General features: G+C 38.1%; 1 protein-coding gene across 3 annotated transcripts in view; it reads right to left on the bottom strand.

Annotated features, from left to right (window-relative positions):
- Positions 1–609: 609 nt before the first annotated feature.
- GUCA1C (guanylate cyclase activator 1C) overlaps positions 610–25,218 on the bottom strand; it is a 51,658-nt gene continuing 27,049 nt past the window's right edge. Inside the window, exons 2-5 of one of the 3 annotated variants that reach the window (XM_054551551.2) lie at positions 13,361–13,510; positions 9,083–9,170; positions 901–1,179; positions 610–786 (exon numbers count right to left, since the gene is read on the bottom strand). In XM_054551551.2, the coding sequence (XP_054407526.2) occupies positions 992–1,179; positions 9,083–9,170; positions 13,361–13,510 (426 nt within the window). In that variant the 3' untranslated portion in view covers positions 610–786; positions 901–991. Of the gene's footprint in view, positions 787–900; positions 1,180–8,956; positions 9,171–13,360; positions 13,511–23,671; positions 24,253–25,218 lie in introns of those variants that run through there. The other 2 variants (XM_009238554.3, XR_010139143.1) reach the window with 2 other exon arrangements.

Here is a 25,218-nt window from a genome sequence, read left to right as displayed (position 1 = left end):
CTGTCTTTGTAGCCTTCCAGTTGTGTGCTTTTAACCCACATTTGAATATGAAAGTCTAATTATGAAACTTTTGACATAAAGATGGTTCACATCTGGTCTTAGAAACCTCCACTGTGTTTCTACAAGAAAGCCAGTCATTGACAGACATACTAATGGGCCTGTGATACAGAACTCAAGTCTTAAAAAGTTCTAACCCATCAAGAAATCCCATTCATCATTTCATTTTCTGGAAAGGATATAAAAAATGAAATGTCAGAGCTATAACGTCAGGACTGTTTAAAATGTCAAGTGCTTGTTGTTGCATAGCCTGGCTGTCTGCTGTTCTGATCAAACCTCCAACTGGCATAATAATTACAGATGATACATCGCATTTTCATGCACAACTGGACGCAAATTTATAACGAATCATATGAAAACATTCTCACTGCCCAGCCTGAAGTTTTCTCCTCTTACTACATAGCTTAAGATTTTTCTTTTGAAGCAGAGCATCATCACTAATGCAAGACAGCATTCACGAATGAGAAATAAGTCAGAAAAAAAAGTTTCTCAAATAAGCCAGACTCAGTCATTTATAATATACAGATGCAACAAGAGCAAAGAGGCAGCAAACACATTTACCACATGAATGTTTAATCTAAGAATGCTAAACTGTGGAGACACTTTCCAACTGATAATCCAGATCTATTCCAAGGTGTAGATTAAGTGCACAAGGAAACACATATGAGAGTTCTAATTTGAACGGATAGGTATGGAGACAATCCTTCAGTGTCATCGTTATGTTTTAATCTGCAGAGAGAGCACAGAAAAGCAACAATGCATCTGTTTAGGATCTTTATGGAAGTCTCTATTGGATTAAAATCAGTGCTATATTCACAAGCCTATATGAATTATAACAAAGACCTGAAATCAATAGCATGTACATGGTGAAGATTCTGTTTCTTCTCTACTGAAATGTTGTGCTCATTGATAGCTGGGAAAGGTATTCTCACAGCTACTTCATTTTCACCTTCCCTAGACCAGCCTTGTCAGGAGATTTGGAGGAGTCTGTCTCCATGTCTGGCTGCTTCCCATTACAGATTACTCTCAGCACATTGGAGAAGTCGAAGCTCTTGTAAACAATCTCCAGGAGATCCTGATCTTTTGCCATGCCATTGATAAATTCTTCTAAAGTCAATTCCCCTGGAAAATAATAAACAGTTAATAAGAGGCTTTGTCTATACCACTCACTGGCACAAATGATATACTCACTGTTATGTTTATTGATATTCTTTTGATATCCTTTCCCCTCAGCCAGACTCTAAGATCTTTGAAGATCTTCATTTAAAGAAAAAAAAAAACATTCACTGGTGGTGTTGCCAATGAAAATAAAGATAATGAAACTATTTTTAGGTTTAGTTGAAAACATCAGGTAATGCCCCAGATGAAATAAGAGCACATATACAATTATATCTCTGCACAGTATTGGTTTTTGGACTTTTAATCTTGAAGATATGACCAAGTCTTAGGAGCATGATAGATTGGAGATTTTTAAGATCAAGACAAAATGACTACTCACAAGGCTATTTTCAATATTCTTCTCTCTGAAGAAATAATTCTTGGGACTATCTAAATCTGTGAGAAAGCTTCAACATGTGTTCATTCCACAGGTTATTTTTGCTCATTAGTTCTCTTCTCCTTTTCTGGTTTTTGAGTCCTAATCTTATTACCTTGACTTACGCCTTAGGTCTGTGCTGGCCAGCCCACTGCTGTAAATTTATCGCCTTATATCCATGTGTCCTGGCTGCCATGTTTTTCTCCTACCTTCACCCCACAAGATGACTTTTAAACATTTTTGGGAAGGTGGAATTCTCTGTTGATATAAATCATTTGAGTTGGGATTATGAGTGTGTTCAAGTTGAAGGGTACAGATGCAGTTACTGATCTCGAAGAGACTACCCAGGGGAGGTTTGTGGATGGATAGATCAGCCAAAGACAGATCGAGTGCATTCAAGAACTGGAGAAAGTACATTCAAGGAAGGAAGTCAACAGGGACTGAAGTCAGGTGTTAGGCTGTACCTATACTTTTTAATGGAGAAGACAAATATCTAAAATACCACAATATTGATTCAAATGTCAAAAAGCATGAATCATCATATATTCGTAAGACACCTCCCTTTTGGTTTCAATGCAAAATGCTAAAATGCATTTTTTAAGAGAAAAATCTAATCTGTGTTCTTTATGTTTTGCTTAGGCCAAAGAAAGGTCTGTGAAAAACCTTAGTTAACAGCAGTCAGGAGTAGGGCCCCACGTGTGTCAAAGAAAAGGAACAATTGTAGAATAAACCATAGGGAGTAGAGAAGATTGCAAATTTTTAAAAGTGGTATGTGTGTGGCAGGGGAGAGTCCCATGGGTCAGTGGCAACGGGGTAGGGAACCTCAAACAATCACAGAATAACCGCCCTTTGCAAAAGAAAGTCACAGCTGGCAAATTCCCAACCCCAGAGACTTTTCAAACTTATCGGGGCTCAGCATGACCAAGAGAGAAGTGCAAGTGGAGCTGGAGACAGTTTTGACTGTTTAGTTATCAAACTTCTCTGCTATAACTACTGGCTATAGAAGAGGCAGCATCTGAAAGAACCGGGATATAGTAGTGGTCTCAGCTGAAAAGCAATGCAGGTTACTGACATGGAAAAGAGAGAAAAGATGGAAGTATTCACTGCTGTTTTTTCACTTTCTTCAAAACACTTGTGAACTCTGCTTAACTTTTTTCATGTTACCTAACCACTTACCATAAAAAAAATCTCTGTTCCAAATCATCAAACTCTACCTATAGTTACATGTTTACTATATCTAAACTACTTCTTTTGAAATTTTCTTCACTGTTTCCCTCTAGCACTCAACATTCATTTATTCATCACGTTTATTAAGCCCTAACCACAATTACCATTTTCTATTACCACACAGCTACCGCCACTATAGCCGACTACACTGCTATGAATATGGTAGGTGCTCAGAAGGCACACACTGACTAATTGCCTTCCTTTATCTGATGTTCTTTAACATTGCTTCCTATTCTGCTTTAATTTGACTGTGGTTTAGGCCCCAACAAATTAAAAGAATGGGCTTCCGTATTTCCCTAGAAAGAGTCACCTGTTGAGGTCCAGAAGCTTCCCACTAAAGAATCTACCAGCAAGGCCGTGAGCAGTGGCTCACGCCTGTAAATCCAGTACTTTGGGAGGCCAAGGCGGGCACATCACGAGGTCAGGAGTTCCAGACCAGTCTGGCCAACATAGTGGAACCCCATCTTTATTAAAAATACAAAAAAATTAGCCGAGCGTGGTGGTGGGCGCCTGTAGTCCCAGCTACTCGGGAGGCTGAGGCAGGAGAATGGCAAGAACCCGGGAGGGAGAGGTTGCAGTGAGCCGAGATCGCGCCACTGCACTCCAGCCTGGGCGACAGAGCAAGACTCTGCCTAAAAAAAAAAAAAAGCCAATGCCTGTGAGAGATGATAGAGCAGGGAGATCATGGGACTTAGAAGGAATCTAAAGTCCTTACTGAGTTTTTATTACTTTGTATAAGTAATAAAAACTTATTATATGTTTTATATACACAGACACATTTCTTTCTTTTTTTTTTTTTTTTTTTTTTTTTGAGACAGAGTCTCGCTCTGTCTCCCAGGCTGGAGTGCAGTGGCACAATCTCGGCTCACTGCAAGCTCTGCCTCCCAGGTTCACACCATTCTCCTGCCTCAGCCTCCCGAGTAGCTGGGACTACAGGCACCCGCCACCACGCCCGGCTAGTATTTTGTAATTTTTGGTAGAGACAGGGGTTTCACCGTGTTAGCCAGGATGGTCTCCATCTCCTGACCTCGTGATCCGCCCACCTCGGCCTCCCAAAGTGCTGGGATTACAGGCGTGAGCCACCGCGCCCGGCCGACACATTTCAATTTTTGTAGGACATTATTCGGAAACTTCACGATTTTATTTTTACAAGTTGAAATATATGTAATTGGAATCTACGTTGTTTAGGGCTGTTTGTTGTATTGGTGGGTGCATTCTGTAGGTCTGGGGACCATGAAGGTCAGTATCACTGGTGCTCTTTCATCACTCACTACCAATTTCAGTTTCATTAGTAATAGAATAGCTACCCAGGAATGTTTAATTAGTCCTGTTTTTGCAATCCGGTTACCTGTTGATATTCCTAAATCATGCATTTCTTCCCATTTACATCTTAAATAATCTTTTATAACAAAACAAAACATTCTCCTTCACCCTCACCCCCCTCAAAAAAAGCAGAATTTACTGTGCATGCCTGCATTAGCATTTCTGATCTAAAGAAGTCATCCTGGTTTTAAAAGAAATCAGCCTGTGTGGAGGATTTTTTTAAATTTTAATTTCTTTTCATTATAACGTCATAAAATTTTGAGCTGGGGCTGGAACAGCAGCAAATATAGGGTGGAGAAGATTCAGGAGATGAGAATAACCAAGTTTTCAAGGGAGGATGCTGGTGAAGATTTTGAATGACACAGAATTGTGTTTATTAGCAAGGTGGCACTAGAGGCATTTAGCGACATTTTACAGGAGAGCTTTAGCACGCAGTAATTTCTTTTCCTCTCCGTGGAAACTCAGTTCCCTCTCATCTCCTGGTAATTCTCGGTTTCCCAGTTTGATTCAATGTGACCCTCGTGGTTTTTCACAATGTTCCAGTCTAAAGCACTGGTCTTTCTTGTTAGTTAATCAATAACATTTATTTATGCCCTGCCTATGTTTTTTTACCCAAAATATCTGCTCAATAATCACCCTTTTCGGCCGGGCCCGGTGGCTCATGCCTATAATCCCTGCACTTTGGGAGGCCGAGGCGGGCGGATCGCCTGAGGTCAGGAGATTGAGACCAGCCTGGCCAATATGGTGAAACCCCGTTTCTACTAAAAATACAAAAATTAGCCGGGCGTAGTGGCGGGTGCCTGTAATCCCAGCTACTCGGGAGGCTGAGGCAGGAGAATCACTTGAACCCGGGAGGCAGAGGTTGCAGTGAGCCGAGTAGTGCCATTGCACTCCAGCCTGGTGACAGAGAGAGACTCCGTCTCAACAATAATAATAATAATAATCACCCTTTTCATTTCCTCTTTGGCCTCTTTTCACCTTCACCATTTGTTATTTTGAGCCACTTAAGTCTCCCTTATTCCTGTGCCTTATTTGGCTCCATGTGAGACTTACCGAGGCACTTTCTGCACTTGATGTTGTGAACATCTATAAATCTCCCTAAATCATGTCAAGAATGATGCCTAAATAGAGCATGGTAGAATATGGATTGCTATTCTTCTGGTGATAAAGCCTGCAGAATTCCACACTTAATCATTTTTCCTGACTTGTCTTGTTGTCTTCTCTGTTTTCATTTTTGAATAATATTGAATGTTTAGCTTCAATTTTCTGCCTCTGTCTCTTCAAGCTGTCTTTCCTGATGCTTTTGTTCATAATATAAAAATAAAACTAATTTGTTAAATTATAACAATAATATGTCCTCATGATTAAAAAAATTGAACAATACAGAAGGATGTAATGAAAAGAAAAAAATTCCCCTTTAATCTCTTTCTGGCACCTGGTCTGACTTCCTGGTCAGGTAATTAACTCCTGCTAACTGATCCAGGTTTATATTTTATGAAGTTTTTAACATACATGCATATATCTGTTAATTTCCAAAAAAAAAATTCTAGATACCTTTCTTCCTATAGATAGAATTGCATATTGTGCTTGTTTCTTGATTTAATCTTTTCTTTATATCTTATATGACATCTTCTTAGCAGACACTCTTTCATTTCACAGTTATTTATAGAGCACCTACTGTGTGCCAGCATAGGAAATATCAAAGTACACAAAATGGAAATGGTTCTTGCCTTCATGGAGCTCATAGCTCTTCATCTTGTTATAAATCTAGCATTAATCCTGTACCTTTATTTTGCTTAACTTTCTAACTTTGATTTGCTATTATGAGAATTATGTTTAGAATATTTCACAACTGTTGTGTATTTTTCTGTCACAACAGATGTGATGTTGACCATTCTTTTGCAAACAATTAACAATCAAATTGGGATTTTTCATATATGTACCCAAAGTCTTTTTAGTTGTATCTTTGTGTTCTGTGATCATCTTTACTTTTGGTTTCAATATTCATTAGATTATCGGCACAATGATGTGCTTGCTTTTTATTTTAAGAAATAAAATATATATGTGTCGGCATATAGTCAACAGCATTTTGGTGTACTTAATTGAGCAACTCTATCAATGCTGATGTTTTGATAACAATGATAATGAAAAATAAAAAATTATATTTGAGGTATACAGAGTTGAGCTTTTACAAATGTGAATAGACATTCTCCTCTGTGGTGCTAACTCCCCCTTTATTTGTAAATGAAGCACTTCATGTTATTCTTTTCTGTCAAATACTGGCCAAATCCTTTTGTACTTCTGCAAATATCAACCTTTTATGTCTTCATCACTTTTTCTTCCTTGTCTTCGGTTACACTAGGCTGTCTCTGTCCACCAGCACATTTGTTAGCATCTTTTTCTTGATGTATGGAGTGATCCAGCTGTCTCTTGATGAAACAATGTAACGGCTGTCAATAATTTTTATACAAAAGCAAGTTCTATCAATTTTAGTTCTGTATATGCATTTGCTAAGAAATAGTAATACATAGTTACTCCAAAGTATATATGGATGTGGATGTGTGTCTATTTTTTTTACTTAAAATACAAGTATTTGGGGCTGGGCAGGGTAGCTCATGCCTGTAATCCCAGCACTTTGGGAGGCTGAGGCGGGTGGACCACAAGGTCAGGAGTTCGAGACCAGCCTGGCCAATATGGTGAAACCCCATCTCTACTAAAAATACAAAAATTAGCCGGGCATGGTGGGGGGTGCCTGTAGTCCCAGGTACTTGGGAGGCTGAGGCAGAAGAATTGCTTGAACCCAGGAGGCGGAGGTTGCAGTGAGCCGAGATCGCACCACTGCACTCCAGCCTGGGCGACATAGCAAGACTCTATCTTAAATAATAATAATAATAATAATAATAATAATAATACAAGTTTTTATAAGAGGAAACAATTAGTGTATTTAGTTCTATAAACTATTCTAGAAACCATAATTCATCCCCTTTTTTCTGTCGTTGACTGATTCTTGTAGGTGAAAGAGCTCATCTCTCTAACTTCAGGTAACCTCAGCTATTGCCCAGGCACAATTTCTGTTTTCTGAATTCACATCTCTTTTAACCCAGCGCTTTCTATTTCAAGTTCCTTTCTAATCACAGTCCCCATTTTATCGATTCCTTATACTTTGCCCTTGGGGAATCTTCTTGGATAGTAAACAAAAAGTCCTGAATCATATTCATGTTTTCTGGAATACATTATCTGTGTCCTCAAACTAATAGAATCTTAGTTTTTTCCTAAGAATACCAAAATCTTCATACTTCTCCGAGGAAGGTCACTTTCCTATTTCCCTCACTCCTAGCACTAGAAGCAGTGTTCATGGATATTATCAAACATTCTTGAGCTGCCCTTTTGAAAGTCACTATGCATAAACCAAGTCTTAAAACTTTGTGATGTCCCATCTTCTACTCATTCTTCTACATCAATGCTTTCAGCCCCAGGCTGAAATGGATGATTTACTCTACTCCAATCCCTTCCATCCTGCAGCACCTCTAAGATTAAAAACAAAGTGAAACAGAATAAAATCTACAGCACTTCTCCAGTTCGATGACCACAATTTTCAGTTGCATATTCCAAGTAAAGTCTTCATTGTCCTCATCAGACCCTCCACTCTCCATTTCTCTGGTCCTTTCCTGGCTGCACTTAGCCTCCTTATCTACTCTGGGTAGTCTGACTCTGTTTCTTACAAGCTTTCACATGTACTGGCATGTTTCATTATTTGATGTCAGTATACTAGTAGGTGAGCATACTGAATTGAGATTCAGGAGAGGCAGATCTACACCGAGGTCCTTAAGAGAAGAAAATTGATGCGACCGATGCATCTTCAGATTGCTTTCTTGAGCAGTATACTCTTGTCCAGTCGTTTGGCTTTTTTGCAGCAATGGCTGCATTTGACCTTCCTCCCGGCCTCACCATCCCATCCTGCCACGCTGAGCTGCCACATTTTACTAGTACAACCTGCCACACTCAACATGGGAACATGCGTCTCTACTGCCCTCTCGTGTCTACCAGAAGAAGTGATGCATGGTGGGCAGGTTGATGCCTTTGGAAGTTTTGGAATGATGACAACTGTGATTGGCATGCCAATGCCTCTTATCCATTTTTTTAAACCTTTTACTAATATCTTATATGTTTAACAATGTCAAATTTTCTGTTTTTCAAGGACCATTCCTAGATCTTCTGCCTCAATCTCAAGTCATTATGCTCACCTACCTGTTTGCTGATTTCAAAGCTATGTGGTAGAAGCACTCATTTCTCTTGGGCTGTCTGTGTCTTCTCTCTTCACTCCTACCTCTGAAGAAGAAAGGTACCTCCTCTGAGCTAAACAGGAACCCAGATTACAGAGTAGAAAGAGCAGATGGAGAAATAATTAGAAAGAGCAGAAATGTAGATAGAAAAGGTAGAAAAAGCAGAAATGGAGGCAAGTGTGGACTCTTCTCCAGAAATGTTTAGTCCAAAGGAAGAAAAAAGCCTGATAGTAGAAGAAGATAGCATAAATGAAGGAAAGTTTTCTACAGTAGGGAAAACTTGAGTTTATTTATAAGCTCAAGTTTTCTATTACTGGAGAGTTTTCCTCTCCAGTGGAGAGGAACTGATTAATAGAATGTGTCTCAGAGCAAACAGCAGAAGGTACTTCATCCTATATTCTTCCGATTTATTTGCTCATCTCACCTTTACTCTTTGTATATCCCAACATGTCAAGCACCACACATTGGAAATAAATATGATCAATAAATATTTACTCAATTGAATCATACTGAGAACATTGGATTTGTCCCATTATGAAGCCCAAATCACAACTAGGGTTCTCTTGAATGGTTCCTGCTTTTGTCTAAATGACACTCCCCACTACCACCATCTCCTACTTTGTAGGAGAAGTGATCCAGTAGACAGAAGCTCCATTACCATCATTGTTTATATCAATCTTATGGAACACCAAGTTGATGAATTCTTCAGGACTCAGAGTTTGCTGGCCATTGAGGGCTTGTACCGCCTGCAAAAAGACATTAAACGAAAGAGGTCAACTTTTCTGGAAGCAAATACATTTTGCAACATTTCTGCTCCAATGTGACAGAATTTGGGGATGTGCTGTCAGTTGCTATCCAACCTGTACCAGTTGTTAAAAGTAAATAAAAAGAAAAGATTGTACGTCAGTTCTGGGTAATAAGACTTGGAAATTCAACGAACTGAATAAAGACTGAAGTCCTGTTTTATACAGCATACAGGGATCCATTCAACATATTAGATCACAACAGATGCAATGAGCCCATTGGAGAAAATATTGTAGTGGTTCCAGACCCAGAAAACAGACATTGCTCTCAATTTCAGACAGATTCATTTGGGTCTTATGGATGAAAGTAAAAGGATGACCACAATGCTGTAAGAGTCTCAAGCTTCCTCTCTGGCTTCCACCGCTGGCATCCCTGGTTCTTTGTGCCCCTTTTGTGGAATGATTGACTGGGGAGACAGATATATACGCCTTAGAAGGGCACTGAATTTCTCCCACATACTGCCAGGGCCCAGGGGGCAAATGACATTTCCAGCCTTCCTAGAGGGAAGATGTAGCCAACCTCCCCTAACTCCAAGATGATTAAATTAAATGACTCAGACTTGACATGGAACTTCATAATAAAATGAAAGAGCATTATTCATTTGGGAATTTGAACATAACTATCTTGATTGAACATGAAGGAATCTTTAGAAAAACTTCTAGCAACGTATTTCAATTAGAGGACACAATCATAAATATGACTCTGTCTCTCTTGCTGCTTCCCAAGCATTACCAACCTTGAGTTCCAGGATTAATCATAATAAATGACAGTAAAACACCAGTCTTGGCTTTAGCAAGTTTAGGTCTGATGCATCTCATGGTTAAATATAGGACAATATTTAAAGTAACAGTTACATACATATAGCATCACATTTGAAGAAAATTTTAAGGATTTCTCAGTGTTTGGTCAGAGGCTTCAAAGGCCTAGAAAATGTGGCCAGGTATCCAGTATCCCCACATTCTGAAGTGATATTAGCCCACATAAAAAGTCATAACAAAAAATCGTGAGATCTTGATTTGTTCATCACCAAGTGAAATACTGATTGGAAAGTGGAGGAGCACTGAAGGGATAATATTTTTGGAGGGAGTCGTCAGCTTGCTCTGTTTTCCTTCTTTTTTTTTTAATGGAAGCAGCAGGATCGGGGGATAGGCAAGAAGCTTTTTTTCTTCTTCTTCTTTCCTTCCTCATTTACTATATGCAGTCTTTCTTCCCTAGTTTCCTAATCGCAGTCTCTGAGCACTCCCTATGTGGGAGCAGGAGGATGCAGGAGAGAAAGGGAAGCAGGAGAGTTCTCACTTGGCAAGTACTGTCCAGTTAGCTAATTTCCGTGTTCCCTGGCCTGAGAGGTGTAGACTCTCTCTCCTGCAGTTCTGTAGGCATGAATCATGCATCTTGATTCCAGCTGGTCCCTTTCCCGCTTAGAATTTCTTAAAATCTGCAGCCGGGCGCGGTGACTCACACCTTTGGTCCCAGCACTTTGGGAGGCTGAGGTGGGCGGATCACCAGGTCAGGAGTTCATAGACCAGCCTGGCCAATATGGTGAAACCCCGTTTCTACTAAAAATACAAAAATTAGCCAGGCGTGGTGGCGGGCACCTGTAATCCTAGCTACTCAGGAGGCTGAGGCAGGAGAATCGCTTGAATCAAGGAGGTGGAGGTTGCAGTGAGCCAAGATCATGCCATTGCACTCCAGCCTGGGTGACAGAGTGGGACTCCATCTCAAAAAAATAAAAAAATCTCTTAAAATCCGCACAATTGCCATTTTCAGACTAGGCAATTCTTTCTTGTTCAGGGCTGTCCTGTGCACCGTTGAATACTTGGCAGCATCCCTGGTCTCTAAGCAATAGATGGTAACAGCACTACGCATTCTCTACTCTCCAACTCACCAAAATGTCTCCAGACGTTGTGAAATATTCCCTGAATAGACAGTGCTCTAGGTCTACCTGCAGCTTTGAGCTTTCTTCACCTGTGCCAGTGGCCCTGCAGGATAAGATCTAACACAGCTCTATGCCAGCTTCCTCTCACAGTGTTCCATGCCTGGTCTATGGAAAACACCCTAGCATCCTTTGTCCCGACAAATTCTAGGAAGGCAGATACTTCCAAAATGTGCACTCTTGCTGCCACTGTTTGCTTCTTTAGACTTCTCACTCATGACTCAGACACTCACTGTTGTGGTCCTCAAATTGCAGGATACAACCACATCTCAATGGTTTCCTAACATCCCCATGTTATTGACTTGGGGGGGGTCCTACTAAATAAATTTCCCTCAAAAATCCTTAAAAACTTTATACCCTTGAAGTGAGATTAACCTATAACTGTCTCCTTTGTAGATCCTGCCTATACTGTGGTACTTCCTTGCAATCTCTTAATGCCTGGGCTGAATTCCATTTTAGCGTCTGTTTTATGTGTAGACAGAACTTAGATTGTACACTTTGTATTTACCTTGCTGATTTTTTTCACTTTCCCGTTATATAGAAAGTATGTTCCTAGGCTACCAATTTCTCAATAAGTATATATTCCATTGCATTAATTTATTTAAACATTTTCCTCTTTTAGTATTTTAAATTTTTTTGCTATCTTAAGAGATTCTGTGATGTAAATCATAGGACTTTTATCCTTAATAATTGTTTTTCCTGACTCAAAATAAGTAATGCTAACTCTAAAACAAAGATCAGCCTCTTGACACAGATTACCACATTTCCTGGAATGTTTTCTCCACTTACACCCTCTCCACAGTGTGTAAGGTGCCTTCCTTACCATGCTCTTACAAGAACTTGCTATTATTGTTTTTAGTACTGATTAATTTAATTAGAGACAAATGATATCTAATTATTACATTTCTGTTCTGTGATTTTATTATTTCAATTTTCCTATGTTCTTTTTTTTCCCTTTCTAAGTTTAGCCCTTAAGTTTAAGGCCTAAAATGACTCCTGAAGGCCATTGATTCTTAGATCCCAGAATAAAAACCCTTGTTTCAAGAAATGCTTTGGTGGCATCCTAAGATCTGTATGCTGTATTTATATTTTCATTGTTTTTAGAAAAAGCTGAGTATTTAAGAGAACATTTTAAAATTTACACGGGGTTGGGTATTCTCTATAGAATATTTGATTTCTAAATTTGTGTTGCAATATGTAAGGTATAGGCAGAATTTCTAAATTGTTCACTTGCCAAGTGAATCCTAGCACATTTTTTTGTGTGAATGATCTATGTGAAATTAAAACATTAGCAATATTGGTATTATCCTACCCTTGAATTCTTTCCATATGTTGGTTAACTCTACATTCGCTTATTTAGCTTTACATTTTTATCTGCTTTGAACATTTGTTGAGAAGTTTAATTATAAATGTAGTTCTACTCACTTATTTTTCTGGCATTTTTGCTAATATTTCTACTGTGTATTTTATTTGTAACTCAGCCCCTTCATCTCTGAAACAAAGAATTTGAACCAGATCATTTCTAAGACATCTAATTCTAATGCTCTTTGAGTCTGTGATACAAATTCAATGTCTTGAATTCATAACATTAATTACACCTCTGATCTTCATTTAGGTATAGTGTCCCGCTTAACCATTTTTTTTACTCTGGGATCTTCGTTGTTTCATACCACGATAATAACTATCTCCTACTCCATTGGGGTGGTGGTATAGTGGCTCATAAAGGCACTTATTGAACTTTAGATATGGAAAAGACCTGAGATCCCTGAACCAACTATTAGAAATACTTCAGTATAGCTCCCAGAAAGATTAGTCCTCACATACCTTCATTCTTAGTCCATGTCTCTTGTTAAACATATATAAACCATCTCATAGTTTAGCTATTCCTCACAAGGTATTCTGCACTGAGGCAGAGAAAAAGATAAGTTGTTTTACAATATCATATTTGTTTCATTTTTTCATCGCAATGCTCTGTTAAATTTGTGAATGTCAGGGTGGACTGCACCAAGAAGAAAAAGCTGATTTGCCATTGCCCATTCAGTAATCAATAGGTTAAGTAAAGCTTATATTACTTCAGCAATTCAAAATGTATATCCCCAAAACAGCCAACCCCATAGACAGCTGTTATCTACTCCATAGGAAGGGAAATTGGGTTAACTATATAGCAGCCTGAAAAGGATACTTTACTACTTCACTTACCATGAACATGTCCAGTAGTTCATTTTTGTCAATAGAACCATTTCCATCAGCATCATACAGCTTAAAATACCATTTTAATTTTTGCTCCATTTTTTCTTGCACGATTAGATTTACAGCAGCAATAAACTCCAAAAAGTCAATAAATCCATCCTATGGAAAGTAAGGTGAAAAGAGAAATAAATATTTAAGAAGAATAATTGTTTTTTATTTGAGAAGTCAGCATTCGTGAGCAGGGCCTTTAGTATAACTTAAATCAATCCATAAGATTTCAGCATAAAACTTTTCCCTAGTGTTTCATTTTAAAAAATGTTTATAGACACAAGTGACTTTAATTTTACAATTAAGTGCCTTAAGTAAATAGGCATTATTTTTTAGTGTAGTTTTAGGCTCACAGCAAAATTGAATGGAAGGTACAGAGGCTTCCTATATACTCCCTGTCGCCACACATGCATAGCCTCCTCCATCTCCCACCAGAATCGTACATTTGTTACAATTGCTGAATCTAGACTGACACATCATCATCACCCAAAGTCCATAGTTTACATTAGTGTCCACTCTTTGTATTTTACATTCTGCAAGTCTAGATATATAATGCCATGTACCCACCATTATAGTATTGCATAAAGTCGTTTTGCTATCCTAAAATTCCTCTGTGCTCTGCCTATTTAGTCTTCCCTAACTCCTGGCAACCATTAATCTTTTTACGGTCTCCATAGCTTTACCTTTCTAGAAAGTCATATGGTTAAAATTATATAGTATGTAGTATATAGTATGTAGCTTTTTCAGATTGGCTTCTTTCACTTAGTAATATGCGTTTAAATTTCCTCCATGTCTTTCCAGGGTTTGATAGCTCATTTCTTTTCAGCACTAAATAATACTCCATTGTCTGGATGTACCTCAGTTTATTCATCCATTCACTTCCTGCAGGACGTTTTGGTTGCTTCCAGATTTTGGCAATTATAAATAAAGTTGCTATAAATATCTATGTGCAGATTTCTTGTGGACTTAAGTTTTTAACCCCTTTGGACAAATATCAGGGGATTTGGATGATATGTAGGAGTATGTTTAGTTTTTAAGAAATTGCCAAACTATCTTTCAAAGTAGTTGAACCATTTTACATTTCTGCCAGCACTGAATGAGAGTTCCTGTTGCACCACATCCTCACTGACATTTGGTGTTTTTAGTGTTCTGGATTTTGGCCATTCTAATAGGTGTGTAGTGGTATCTCCTTGTTTTAACTTGCAATTCCCTAATAATATATGATGTTGAACACCTTTTTGTGTGCTTGTTTACCACCTGTATTTCTTCTTTGGTGAAATATTTGGCCTATTTCTTAATCAGATTGTTTTCCTTTTTTCAATTTTTTTATTTCTATAGGTTTTTGGGGATCAGGGGGCATTTGGTTACATGAATACGTTTTTTAGTGGTGATTTCTGAGATTTTGGTGCACCCATCACCTGAGCAGTGAACACTGTACCCAATATGTAGTCTTTTATCCCTCGCCACCCCCTACCCTTTCCCCAAAGTCCAATGTATCATTCTTTTACCTTTGCATCCTCATAGCTTAACTCCCACATATGAGTGAGAACAGACGTTGTTTGGTTTTTCCATTTCTGAGTTACTTCACTTAGAATAATAGTATCTACTTTTATCCAGGTTGCTGTGAATGCCATTGTTTCATTCCTTTTTATGGCTGAGTAGTATTCCATGGTGTATACACACACACACACACACACACATATGGATAATTTTCTTTATCCACTCATTGATTGATGGGCATTTAGGCTGGTTCCATATTTCTGCACTTGCAAATTGTGCTGCCATACACACGCATGTGCAAGTATCTTTTTCATATAATGACTTCTTTTTCTCTAGGTAGATACCTAGTAGTGGGATTGCTGGATCAAATAGTAGGTCTATGTTTAGTTTTTAAGGAATCTCCACACTGTTTCACATAGTAGTTGGACTAGTTTACATTCCCACCAGCAATGTAAAAGTGTTCCCTTCTCTCTGCATCCACACCAACATTTGTTGTTTTTTTTGATTTTTTGATTATGGCCATTCTTGCAGGAGTGAGGTGATATTGCACTGTGGTTTTGATTTACATTTCTCTGATAATTAGTGATTTTAAGCATTTTTCCATATGCTTGTTGGCCATGTGTATATCTTCTTTTGAGAATTGTCTATTCATGTCCTTAGCCCACTTTTTTTATTATTATTATACTTTAAATTCTGGGATACATGTGCAGAATGTGCAGGTTTGCTACATAGGTATACATGTGCCATGGTGGTTTGCTGCACCCATCAACCCATCATCTACATTAGGATCCCTCCCCTAGCCCCCTACCCCCCGACAGGCCCCTCCCTGTGTCCATGTGTTCTCATTGTTCAACTCCCACTTATGAGTGAGAACATGAGGTGTTTGGTTTTCTGTTCCTGTATTAGTTTCCTGAGAATGATGGTTTCCAGCTTCATCCATGTCCCTGCAAAGGACATGAACTTATTCTTTCTTATTAGCCCACTTTTTGATGGGTTTGTTTGTTTTTTTCTTGCTGATTTGTTTGAGTTCTTTGTAGATTCTCTCTATTAGTCCTTTGTCAAATGTACAGATTGTGAGATTTTTCTCCCACTCTGCCGGTTGTCTGTAAACTCTGCTGATTATTTCTTTTGCTGTGCAGAAGCTTTTTAGTTTGATTCCTATGTATTTGTCTTTGTTTTTGTTGCATTTGCTTTTGGGTTCTTGATCATGAAGTCTTTGCCTAAGCCAATGTCTACAAGGGTTTTTCTGGTGTTATCTTCTAGAATATTTATGGTTTTGGATCTTTGATTTAAGTCTTTGATCCATCTTGAGTTGATTTTTGTATAAGGTGAGAGACAAGGATCTAGATTTATTCTTCTACATGTGGCTTGCCAATTATCCCAGCACCATTTGTTGAATAGGGTGTCCTTTCCCCCACTTTATGTTTTTGTTTGCTTTGTCAAAGATCAGTTGGCTCTAAGTATTTGGCTTTATTTCTGGGTTCTCTATTCTGTTCGATTTGTCTATGTGCCTATTTTTATATCAATGCCATGCTGTTTGGTTGACTATGGCCTTATAGTATAATTTGAAGTTGGGTAATATGATGTCTCTAGATTTGTTCTTTTTGCTTAGTCTTGATTTAGCTATGCAGGCATTTTTTTTTTTGGTTCCATATGAATTTTAGAATTTTTTTCTAGTTCTGTGAAAAATGGTGGTATTTTGATGGGAGTTGCATTTAATTTGAAGATTGCTTTTGGTACTATGGTCATTTTCACAATATTGATTCTACTCATCCATGAGTATGGGATGTGTTTTCATTTGTTTGTGTCATCTATGATTTCTTTCAGCAGTGTTTTGTAGTTTTCCTCGTAGAGGTCTTTTGACTCTTTGGTTAGGTATATTCCTAAGTATTTAATTTTTTGCAGCTATTGTGAAAGGGGTTGAGTTCTTAACTTGATTCTCAGCTTGATCGCTGTTGGTGTATAGAAGAGCTACTGGTTTGTGTACGTTAATTTTCTATCCTTAACTTTTGCTGAATTCATTTATCAGTTCTAGGAGCTTTTTGGAGGAGTCTTCAGAGTTTTCTAGGTATATGATCACATCATCAGCAAACAGCAACAATTTGACTTCCTCTTTATTGATTTGGATTCCCTTTATTTCTTTCTCTTGTCTTATTGTTCTGGGTAGGACTTCCGGTACTAAGTTGAACAGAAGTGGTGAAAGTGGGCATCTTGTCTTGTTCTTAGGGGAAATGCTTTCAACTTTTACCCATTCAGTATGATGTTGGCTGTGGGTTTGTCACAGATTACTTTTATTACCTTAAGGTATGTCCCTTCTATGCCAATTTTGCTGAGGGTTTTAATCATAAAGGGATGCTAGATTTTGTCAAATGCTTTCTCTGTGTCTATTGACATGATCATGTGATTTTTGTTTTTAATTCTGTTTATGTGGTGTATTACATTTCTTAACTTATGTATGTTAAACCATCCCTGCATCCCTAATATAAAACCCACTTGATCTTGGTGGATTTTTTTTTATATGCTGTTCGATTCAGTTTGCTAGTATTTTATTGTGGGTTTTTGCATCTTTGTTCATCAGGGTTATTGGTCTGTGGTTTTTTTTTGTTGTTGTTATGTCCTTCCTGATTTTGGAATTACGGTGATACTGGCTTAATAGAAGGATTTAGGGAGGATTCCCTCTTTCTCTAGCTTTTGGAATAGTGTCAATAGGATTGGTACCAATTCTTTTTTGACTGTCTAATATAATTCAGCTGTGAATCCTGGACTTTTTTGCTGGCATTTTTTTTGTTACCATTTCAATCTTGCTGCTTGTTATTGTTCTGTTCATAGATTCAATATCTTCCTGATTTAATCTAGGAGGTTTGTGTATTTCCAGGATTTTATCCATCTCCTCCAGGTTTTCTATTTTATGCACATACAGGTGTTCATAGCAGCCTTGAATGATCTTTTTGTATTTCTGTGGTTTCAGTTGTAATATCTCCTGTTTCATTTCTAATTGAGCTTATTTGGATCTTCTCTCTTCTTTTCTTGGTTGATCTAGTTAATGGCCTGTCAATTTTATTTATCTTTTCAAAGAACCAGCTTTTTGTTTCATTTATCTTTTGTATTTTTTTTTGTTTGAATTTCATTTAGTTCTGCTCTGATCTTCATTATTTATTTCCTTCTGCTGGGTTTAGGTTTAGATTATTCATGTTTATCCAGTTCCATGAGGTGTGACCTTATTTGTGCTCTTTCAGACTTTTTGATGTAGGCATTTAATGCTATAAACTTTCCTCTTAGCACCACTTTTGCTGTATCACAGAGGTTTTGATAGGTTGTGTCACTATTATTCAGTTCAAGGAATTTTTCAATTTCCATCTTAATCTCATTGTTGACCCAACAATCATTCCGAAGCAGGTTATTTAATTTCCATGTATTTGCATGGTTTTGAGGGTTCCTTTTGGAGTTGATTTCCAATTTTATTCCACTGCAGTCTGAGAGAGTACTTGATATAATTTCAATTTTCTCAAATTTACTGAGACTTGTTTTGTGGCCTACCATATGGTCTATCTTGGAGAATGTTCCATGTGCTGATGAATAGAATGTATATTCTGTAGGTGTTGGGCAGAATGCTCTGTAAATATGTGTCAAGTCCATTTGTTCTAGGGTATAGTTTAAGTCCATTGTTTCTTTGTTGACTTTCTGTCTTAATGACCTGTGTAGTGGTATCAGTGGAGTATTAAAGTCCTCCACTATTATTGTGTTGCCATCTATTTCATTTCTTAGGTCTAGTAATAATTGTTAATAAATTTGGGAGCTCCAGGCTGGGTGTGGTGCCTCATGCCTGTAATCCCAGCACTTTGGGAGACTAAGGCATGTGGATCACCTGAGATCAAGAGTTCGAAACCAGACTGACCAACATGGTGAAACCCCGTCTCTACTAAAAATACAAAAATTATCCAGGCATGGTGGCAAATGCCTGTAATCCCAGCTACACAAGAGGCTGAGGCAGGAGAGTCATTTGAACCCAGGAGGCGGATGTCGCAGTGAGCTGAGATCGTGCCATTGCACTCCAGCCTGGGTGACAGAGCAAGACGCCATCTAAAAAAAAAAAAAACAAAAAATTGGGGAACTCCAGTGTTAGGTGAATATATATTTAGAATTGTGACATTTTCCTGTTGGACTAGTCCATTTATTACTATATAATGTTCTCCTTTGTGTTTTTTAACTGCTGTTACTTTAAAGTTTGTTTTGTCTGATGTAAGAACAGCTACTCCTCCTCACTTTTGGTGTCCGTTTGCATGGAATGTCTTTTTCCACCCCCTTACCTTAAGTTTATGTGAGTCCTTATTTGTTAGGTGAGTCTCTTGAAGGCAGCAGATAGTTGTTTGGTGAAGTCCTATTTACTCTGCCATTCTGCATCTTTTAAGTGGAGCACTTAGACCATTTATATTCAATGTTAGTATTCAGATGTCAGGTATTATTCTATTGATTGCGCTATTTGTTGCCTGAAGATCTGGTTTTTTTTGAGATGGAGTCTCGCTCTGTCACCCAGGCTGGAGTGCAGTGGCGTAATCTCAGCTCACTGCAAGCTCCGCCTCCCGGGTTCACACCATTCCCCTGACTCAGCCTCCCAAGTAGATGGGACTACAGGCGCACACCACCACGCCAGGCTAATTTTTTGTATTTTTAGTAGAGATGGGTTTTCACCGTGTTAGCCAGGATGGTCTCGATCTCCTGACCTCATGATCCGCCCGCCTCAGCCTCCCAAAGTGCTGGGATTACAGGCATAAGCCACCATGTCCAGCCTGGTTTTTTTTTTCCTTTTCATTGTGTTATTGTTATACAGGTCCTGTGAGATTCATGCTTTAGGAAGGTTCTATTTTGGTTTATTCTGAGGATTTGTTTCAAGATTTAGAGCTCCTTTTAGCAGTTCTTGTAGTGCTGGCTTGGTACTGGAGAATTCTCTCAGCATTTGTTTGTCTGTAAATGACTGTATCTTTCCTTCATTTATGAAGCTCGGTTTCACTGGATACAAAATTCTTGGCTGATAATTGCTTTGTTTAAGGAGGCTAAAAATAGGACCCCAATCCCTTCTAGCTTGTAGGGTTTCTGCTGAGAAATCTGCAGTTAATCTGATAGGTTTTCCTTTACAGGTTGCCTGATGCTTTTGCCTCGCAGCTCTCAAGATTCTTTCATTTGTCTTGACTTTAGATAACCTGATGACTATGTGCCTAGGCAATGATCTTTTTGTGATGAATTTCCCAGGTGATCTTTGAGCCTCTTGTATTTGGATATCTAAATCTCTAGCAAGGCTGAGGAAGTTTCACTTTACTATTCCCTCAAATATGTTTTCTAAACTTTTAGATTTCTCTTCTTCCTCAGGAACCCAATTATTCTTAGGTTTCAACATTTAACATAGTCCCAAACTTCTTGGAGGTTCTGTTCATTTTTTTTTTAATTCTTTTTTTTTTTTGTCTTTGACAGATTGGGTTAATTCAACAGCCTTGTCTTTGAGCTCTAAAGTTCTTTCTTCTGCTTATTTGATTCTATTGCTGAGACTTTCTAGTCTATTTTGCATTTCTCTAATTGGGTCCTTGACTTCCAGAAGTTGTGATTGTTTTTTATTTATGCAGTCTATTTCACTGAAGAATTTTCCTTTTCCTTTCATATCCTATATCTTTAAGTTGGTCTTCACCTTCCTCTGGTGCTTCCTTGATTAGCTTAATAATCTACCTTCTGAATTCTATTTTGCAGTTCAGAGATATTGTCTTGTTTTGAATCCATTGCTGGTGAGCTGGTATGATCTTGGAGTCTTGTTTTGTCATACTATCAGAATTGTTTTTCTGGTTCCTTCTCATTTGGGTAGACTATAACAGAGGGAAGATCTGAGATTCAAGGGCTGCTGTTCAGATTCTTTTGTCCCGTGGGATGCTCCCTTGATGTGATGTTCTCCCCCTTCCCCTAGGAATGGAGCTTCCTGAGAGCCAAACTGTAGTAATTGCTTTTGCTCTTCTGGGTCTAGTCACCTAGTGGAGCTACTGTGCTCCACGCTGGTACTGGGGAGTATCTGCAAAGAGTCTTGTGATCTGTCTTCAGGCTTTGCAGTTGTGGATACCAGCACAGTTTTTCAGCATCTCAGGAAGACTGCAGTGGTGATCTAGTTCCTTCAAAGGGTCTGTGGATTCTCTCAACTTTCCTAATATGTACCTGTGGTAGTTCTTGGAGCAAAAGTCCATGATGTGAGTCTCCACACACTGCTCCATCCATCTGAGCAGGAGCTGCAAGCTAGTCCTGCCCCTCTCCACCATCTTAATACAGATTGTCTTCTTCTTGTTGAGTTTTAGGAGTTCTTTTTGTATTCTGGATAACAGTCCTTCATCAGCTATGTTTTTTGCAAATATTTTCTCCAAGTTGGTGGCTTGTCTTTTCATTCTCTGACAATGTCTTTTGCAGAGCAGAAGTTTTTAATTTTGATAAACTCCAGCTTATTATTTTTCATGAGTTATGCCTTTAGCATTGTATTGAAAACATCATTACCAAACCCAAGGTCATCTAGATTTTCTCATAAGTTATCTTTTAGGAGTTTTATAGTTTTGCATTTTATATTTAGGTCGCTGATTCACTTTGAATAAATTTTTGTGAAAGGTGTAAGGTCTTTGTCTAGATGCTTTTCTTTGCACATGGATGTTTCATTGTTTCAGCACCATTTGTTGAAAAGACTGTCTTTTCTCCACTGTATTGCCTTTGTTTCTTTGTCAATGATTAGCTGAATAGATATATGTGGGTCTATTTCTGGCCCTCTATTCCTTCATATTGATTGATGTAACTATTCTTCCAGAAATACCACACTATCCCAATTACTATACTTTTACAGTAAGTCTTGAAGTCAGGTAGTTTCAGTCCCCCAAATTTGTTCTTCTCCTTCAATATTATATTGGCGATTCTGGGTCTTTTGCCTCTCCATATAAACATTAGAATCAATTTGTCAATATTTACAAAGTAACTTGCTAGGATTTTGAATTTCATTGAATCTACAGATCAATTGGGGACAAAGTGACACCTTGACAATACTGAGTCTCCCTTTCCGTGAATATAGAATCTCTCTCCTTTTATTTAGTTCTTTGATTTCTTTTATCAGAGTTTTGTAGATTTCCTCATATAGATTTTGTACAGATTTTGTTAGATTTATACCTTATAATTTCATTTGATGGTGCCAATGTAAATGGTAATATGTTAACTCCACTTATTTATTGCTGGTATATAGGAAAGTGATGACTGATGACTTTTGTATAAAAAACTTTGTGTCTGAAACTTTGCTAAAATCTCTTATTAGTTCTAGGAGGTTTTTTTTTTTTTTTTTTTTGGTCAATTCCTTTGAGTTTTCCAAAGTTGAGCATCACGTTATTTGCAAAGACAGTTTTATTTTCTCCTTCCCTAACAGTTTAAATTTTATATCCTTTTCTTGTGTTAATGCAGTAGCTAGGACTTCCAGTAAAATGCTGAAAAGCAGTGATGAGAGGGGACATCCTTGCCTTGTTTCTGATCTTAGTGGGAAAGCTCTTAGTTTCTTACTATTAAGTATGAGGCTTACTGTCAGGTTTTTGTAGATATTCTTTATCAAGTTGAGATTAACTACCTTTTTAGAGAAAATGTTTACTTCTTATGCCAAAGAAACAAACATAAAATGCCATGATAGAAGGCTGAATCCTCACCACTGAACTTCTTTAATGCCTTTCTTTCTCTGAATTTCTTCAGATTTTGTCCTCTTCTGAAGACCAAGTACCAATTTTTAATAGAGGGAAAACATATCAAGCAGACAAATTTTATATTCCTTTTAATAGGAACTGGTTGATATTTTTGGACTGCTAAATTCCAGGTTAGGATTTAAGTGCATAGTTTCAGGTATGTCAAAATTAATGAGGCTCTTTTTCTATAAAGATTTTGTCGTATTCATCAATCTTAGAGAAGATTATTTAAGGACTGCAAGTTTAGGTAGTGTCCCTTATCCTGTTTTTAATTGGTAAAACATTTTCAGTTGAAACAGAAACAATCTGTGTCACTGTTTAGAATCATGTGCTTCAAACCTGGCATACGTAAATGTTCAACTGTTTTAGGAAAGGTGGCCAGCTCTCGGGAGGCATGTGACTCATTCTTCGCTATTTTCCCATGTGAGTTCTGATGCTAACGGTGGCATATCCAGCACAAGAAAACATGCTGCAGGCTGTAGTCTTTTTGGAGTATTTGTGATGCCAGGGCCTGTTTACAAAACCGGGATTTGACATAAAGTAAACCACTGCTCCCCAGAAATAAAGAGCTTTAGATTTATCAGTCTGTAAAGTGTTATGTGTTTGACTGAGTCGCAAGCTTTTGTGAATAGTTTCACGAAGTCTATAAGAAAAGCAACTGAGAAACAACCAATAGTTCTGAATTGAGAAGCAAAGTCTATTTGGCTTTTTAAAAGTTTTTAAAAATAAGATTACCACAATATTTCAGATGTTGGAAGCTAATATGGTAATCACTGTAGCATTGTTTTCTAAATTTATTATACTTTTATTTTCTACACTGTGGATGTTTTACCTTTACAGTCAGAAAGTGATAAGAAAACATTTCAAAGTCATTTTACTACATTTAGTATTAGATTTTTGTGTTTTACAACTTAGACCTCTTTACCCCATCACTAACTCTGATACTTCTTATAAGAGATAAGATTTCTTCTAACAGATAGGATTCTATTTGAATGGGTGTCCTAAAAGAAATTTGTTCAAATACACAAAACCTAACTGATTTTACCTTTTTGCTGCTTGCCTTTCCTACTGCTCACTGCCACTTCACTTTATTAATCCCCAGCAGAGCTATGACTGAGACAAGAGAAATATGTTATTATAGGGTTGAAATTTATTTAAGATGACAATGAGGTATCATATCTCCAGATTCGGCAGGACATGACCATTATTTTTCAGAAACAGGTCTGGAAGTGTGGATGAAATAAGCTGAATGGACAGTATCCAACCAGAGGTACATTTACTCCCAGGCCTTCCTCCGGGGTCTTTAGGGTTGACCAATCAATTCAGCAGTCTCCTGGACAGTTATTGTGTGAATTTACCAAAGAGTCACAGGAGCATCCTCCCTGCAAGCCTGGCTTGTTATTAAGTTGATCCTCCAGAGTTTCCATAAAAACCTTTTATTTGATGATGGTCTGTTTCACTTTACAAGTTCCACTTCAGTGACTGCATTTTTCAATGTCACCTGCATGATGAATGGCAAAAGGCTAAATACAGCAATGTTGCCCTTAGAACATTTGATATTTTATTTTTAGGTACAGTGCATGGGTGGTCCTAATATTTTTCAATTCAGGCTCTAAGAGCTCTGGGCAAGCCCTTACCATGAGATGCACATAAATATTTTCACTGTATGGTTTTTAAATGATCAACCTGGTTAATCAAACCTTTCTACTTAGACAAGGGCATCCTCTTTCAAAAGCTTCTGTAAGCAAAACATTTTGTGTTTTCATTTCAGTATTCTGTCATGCACCCAGGCAAATTAATCTTTACAATTTACAGCCAATTCTTCTGTTCCATTATATTTCTGTTAAGATTTTGTAGAAATTTGCACTGGTGAAATGACTTTGGCAAATGTGACTTAATGGCTTGTATTAGTGTTGGAGAGGGTTTAGGGTACTTACTTATTCTATGAATCAGGAGGAAAAAAAATTACGGTTTTCAGTTAATCTATGGATTTCAAGGGCTGGAGAGGGGGATAATTATCACTGCAAAGGTGAGGAGATGTCCCTGCAAATGTGACTAAGAAGGATGCAATAGAGAAAGTCCAAAGGTTTTCTTTGGGGTGATCCAAGGGAACAGTCTTTTTCTTCCTTTCTTTTTTTTTTTTTTTTTTTTGAGACGGAGTCTCGCTCTGTCGCCCAGGCTGGAGTGCAGTGGTGCTATCTGACCTCCCGAGTTCATGCCATTCTCCTGCTCAGCCTCCCAAGTAACAGGGACTACAGGTGTCCACCACCACGCCCAGGTAATTTTTTGTATTTTTAGTAGAGATGGGGTTTCACCGTGTTAGCCAGGATGGTCTCAATCTCCTGACCTCGTGATCCGCCCACCTCGGCCTCCCAAAGTGCTGGGATTGCAGGCGTGAGCCACTGCGCCCGGCCGGGAACACTCTTAAGCTCACGTTTCCATAGTTGAACTTCAGGAGTCCCCTGACACATGAAACTGTTTGGAAATGACGAATTCTTATTGGCCTGAGCCTGAGTGGGGTTCATAAATTCCTTGCATGAGAATCATATGGGGGATAATGAAACATGCAGATTCCTAGACCTCCCACCAAAA

Source organism: Pongo abelii, chromosome 2 (assembly GCF_028885655.2).
Source record: "Pongo abelii isolate AG06213 chromosome 2, NHGRI_mPonAbe1-v2.0_pri, whole genome shotgun sequence".
Lineage (NCBI taxonomy): Eukaryota > Metazoa > Chordata > Mammalia > Primates > Hominidae > Pongo > Pongo abelii.
Note: the sequence above shows the minus strand (reverse complement) of the source record. Positions and strands in the feature narration are given on the sequence as shown.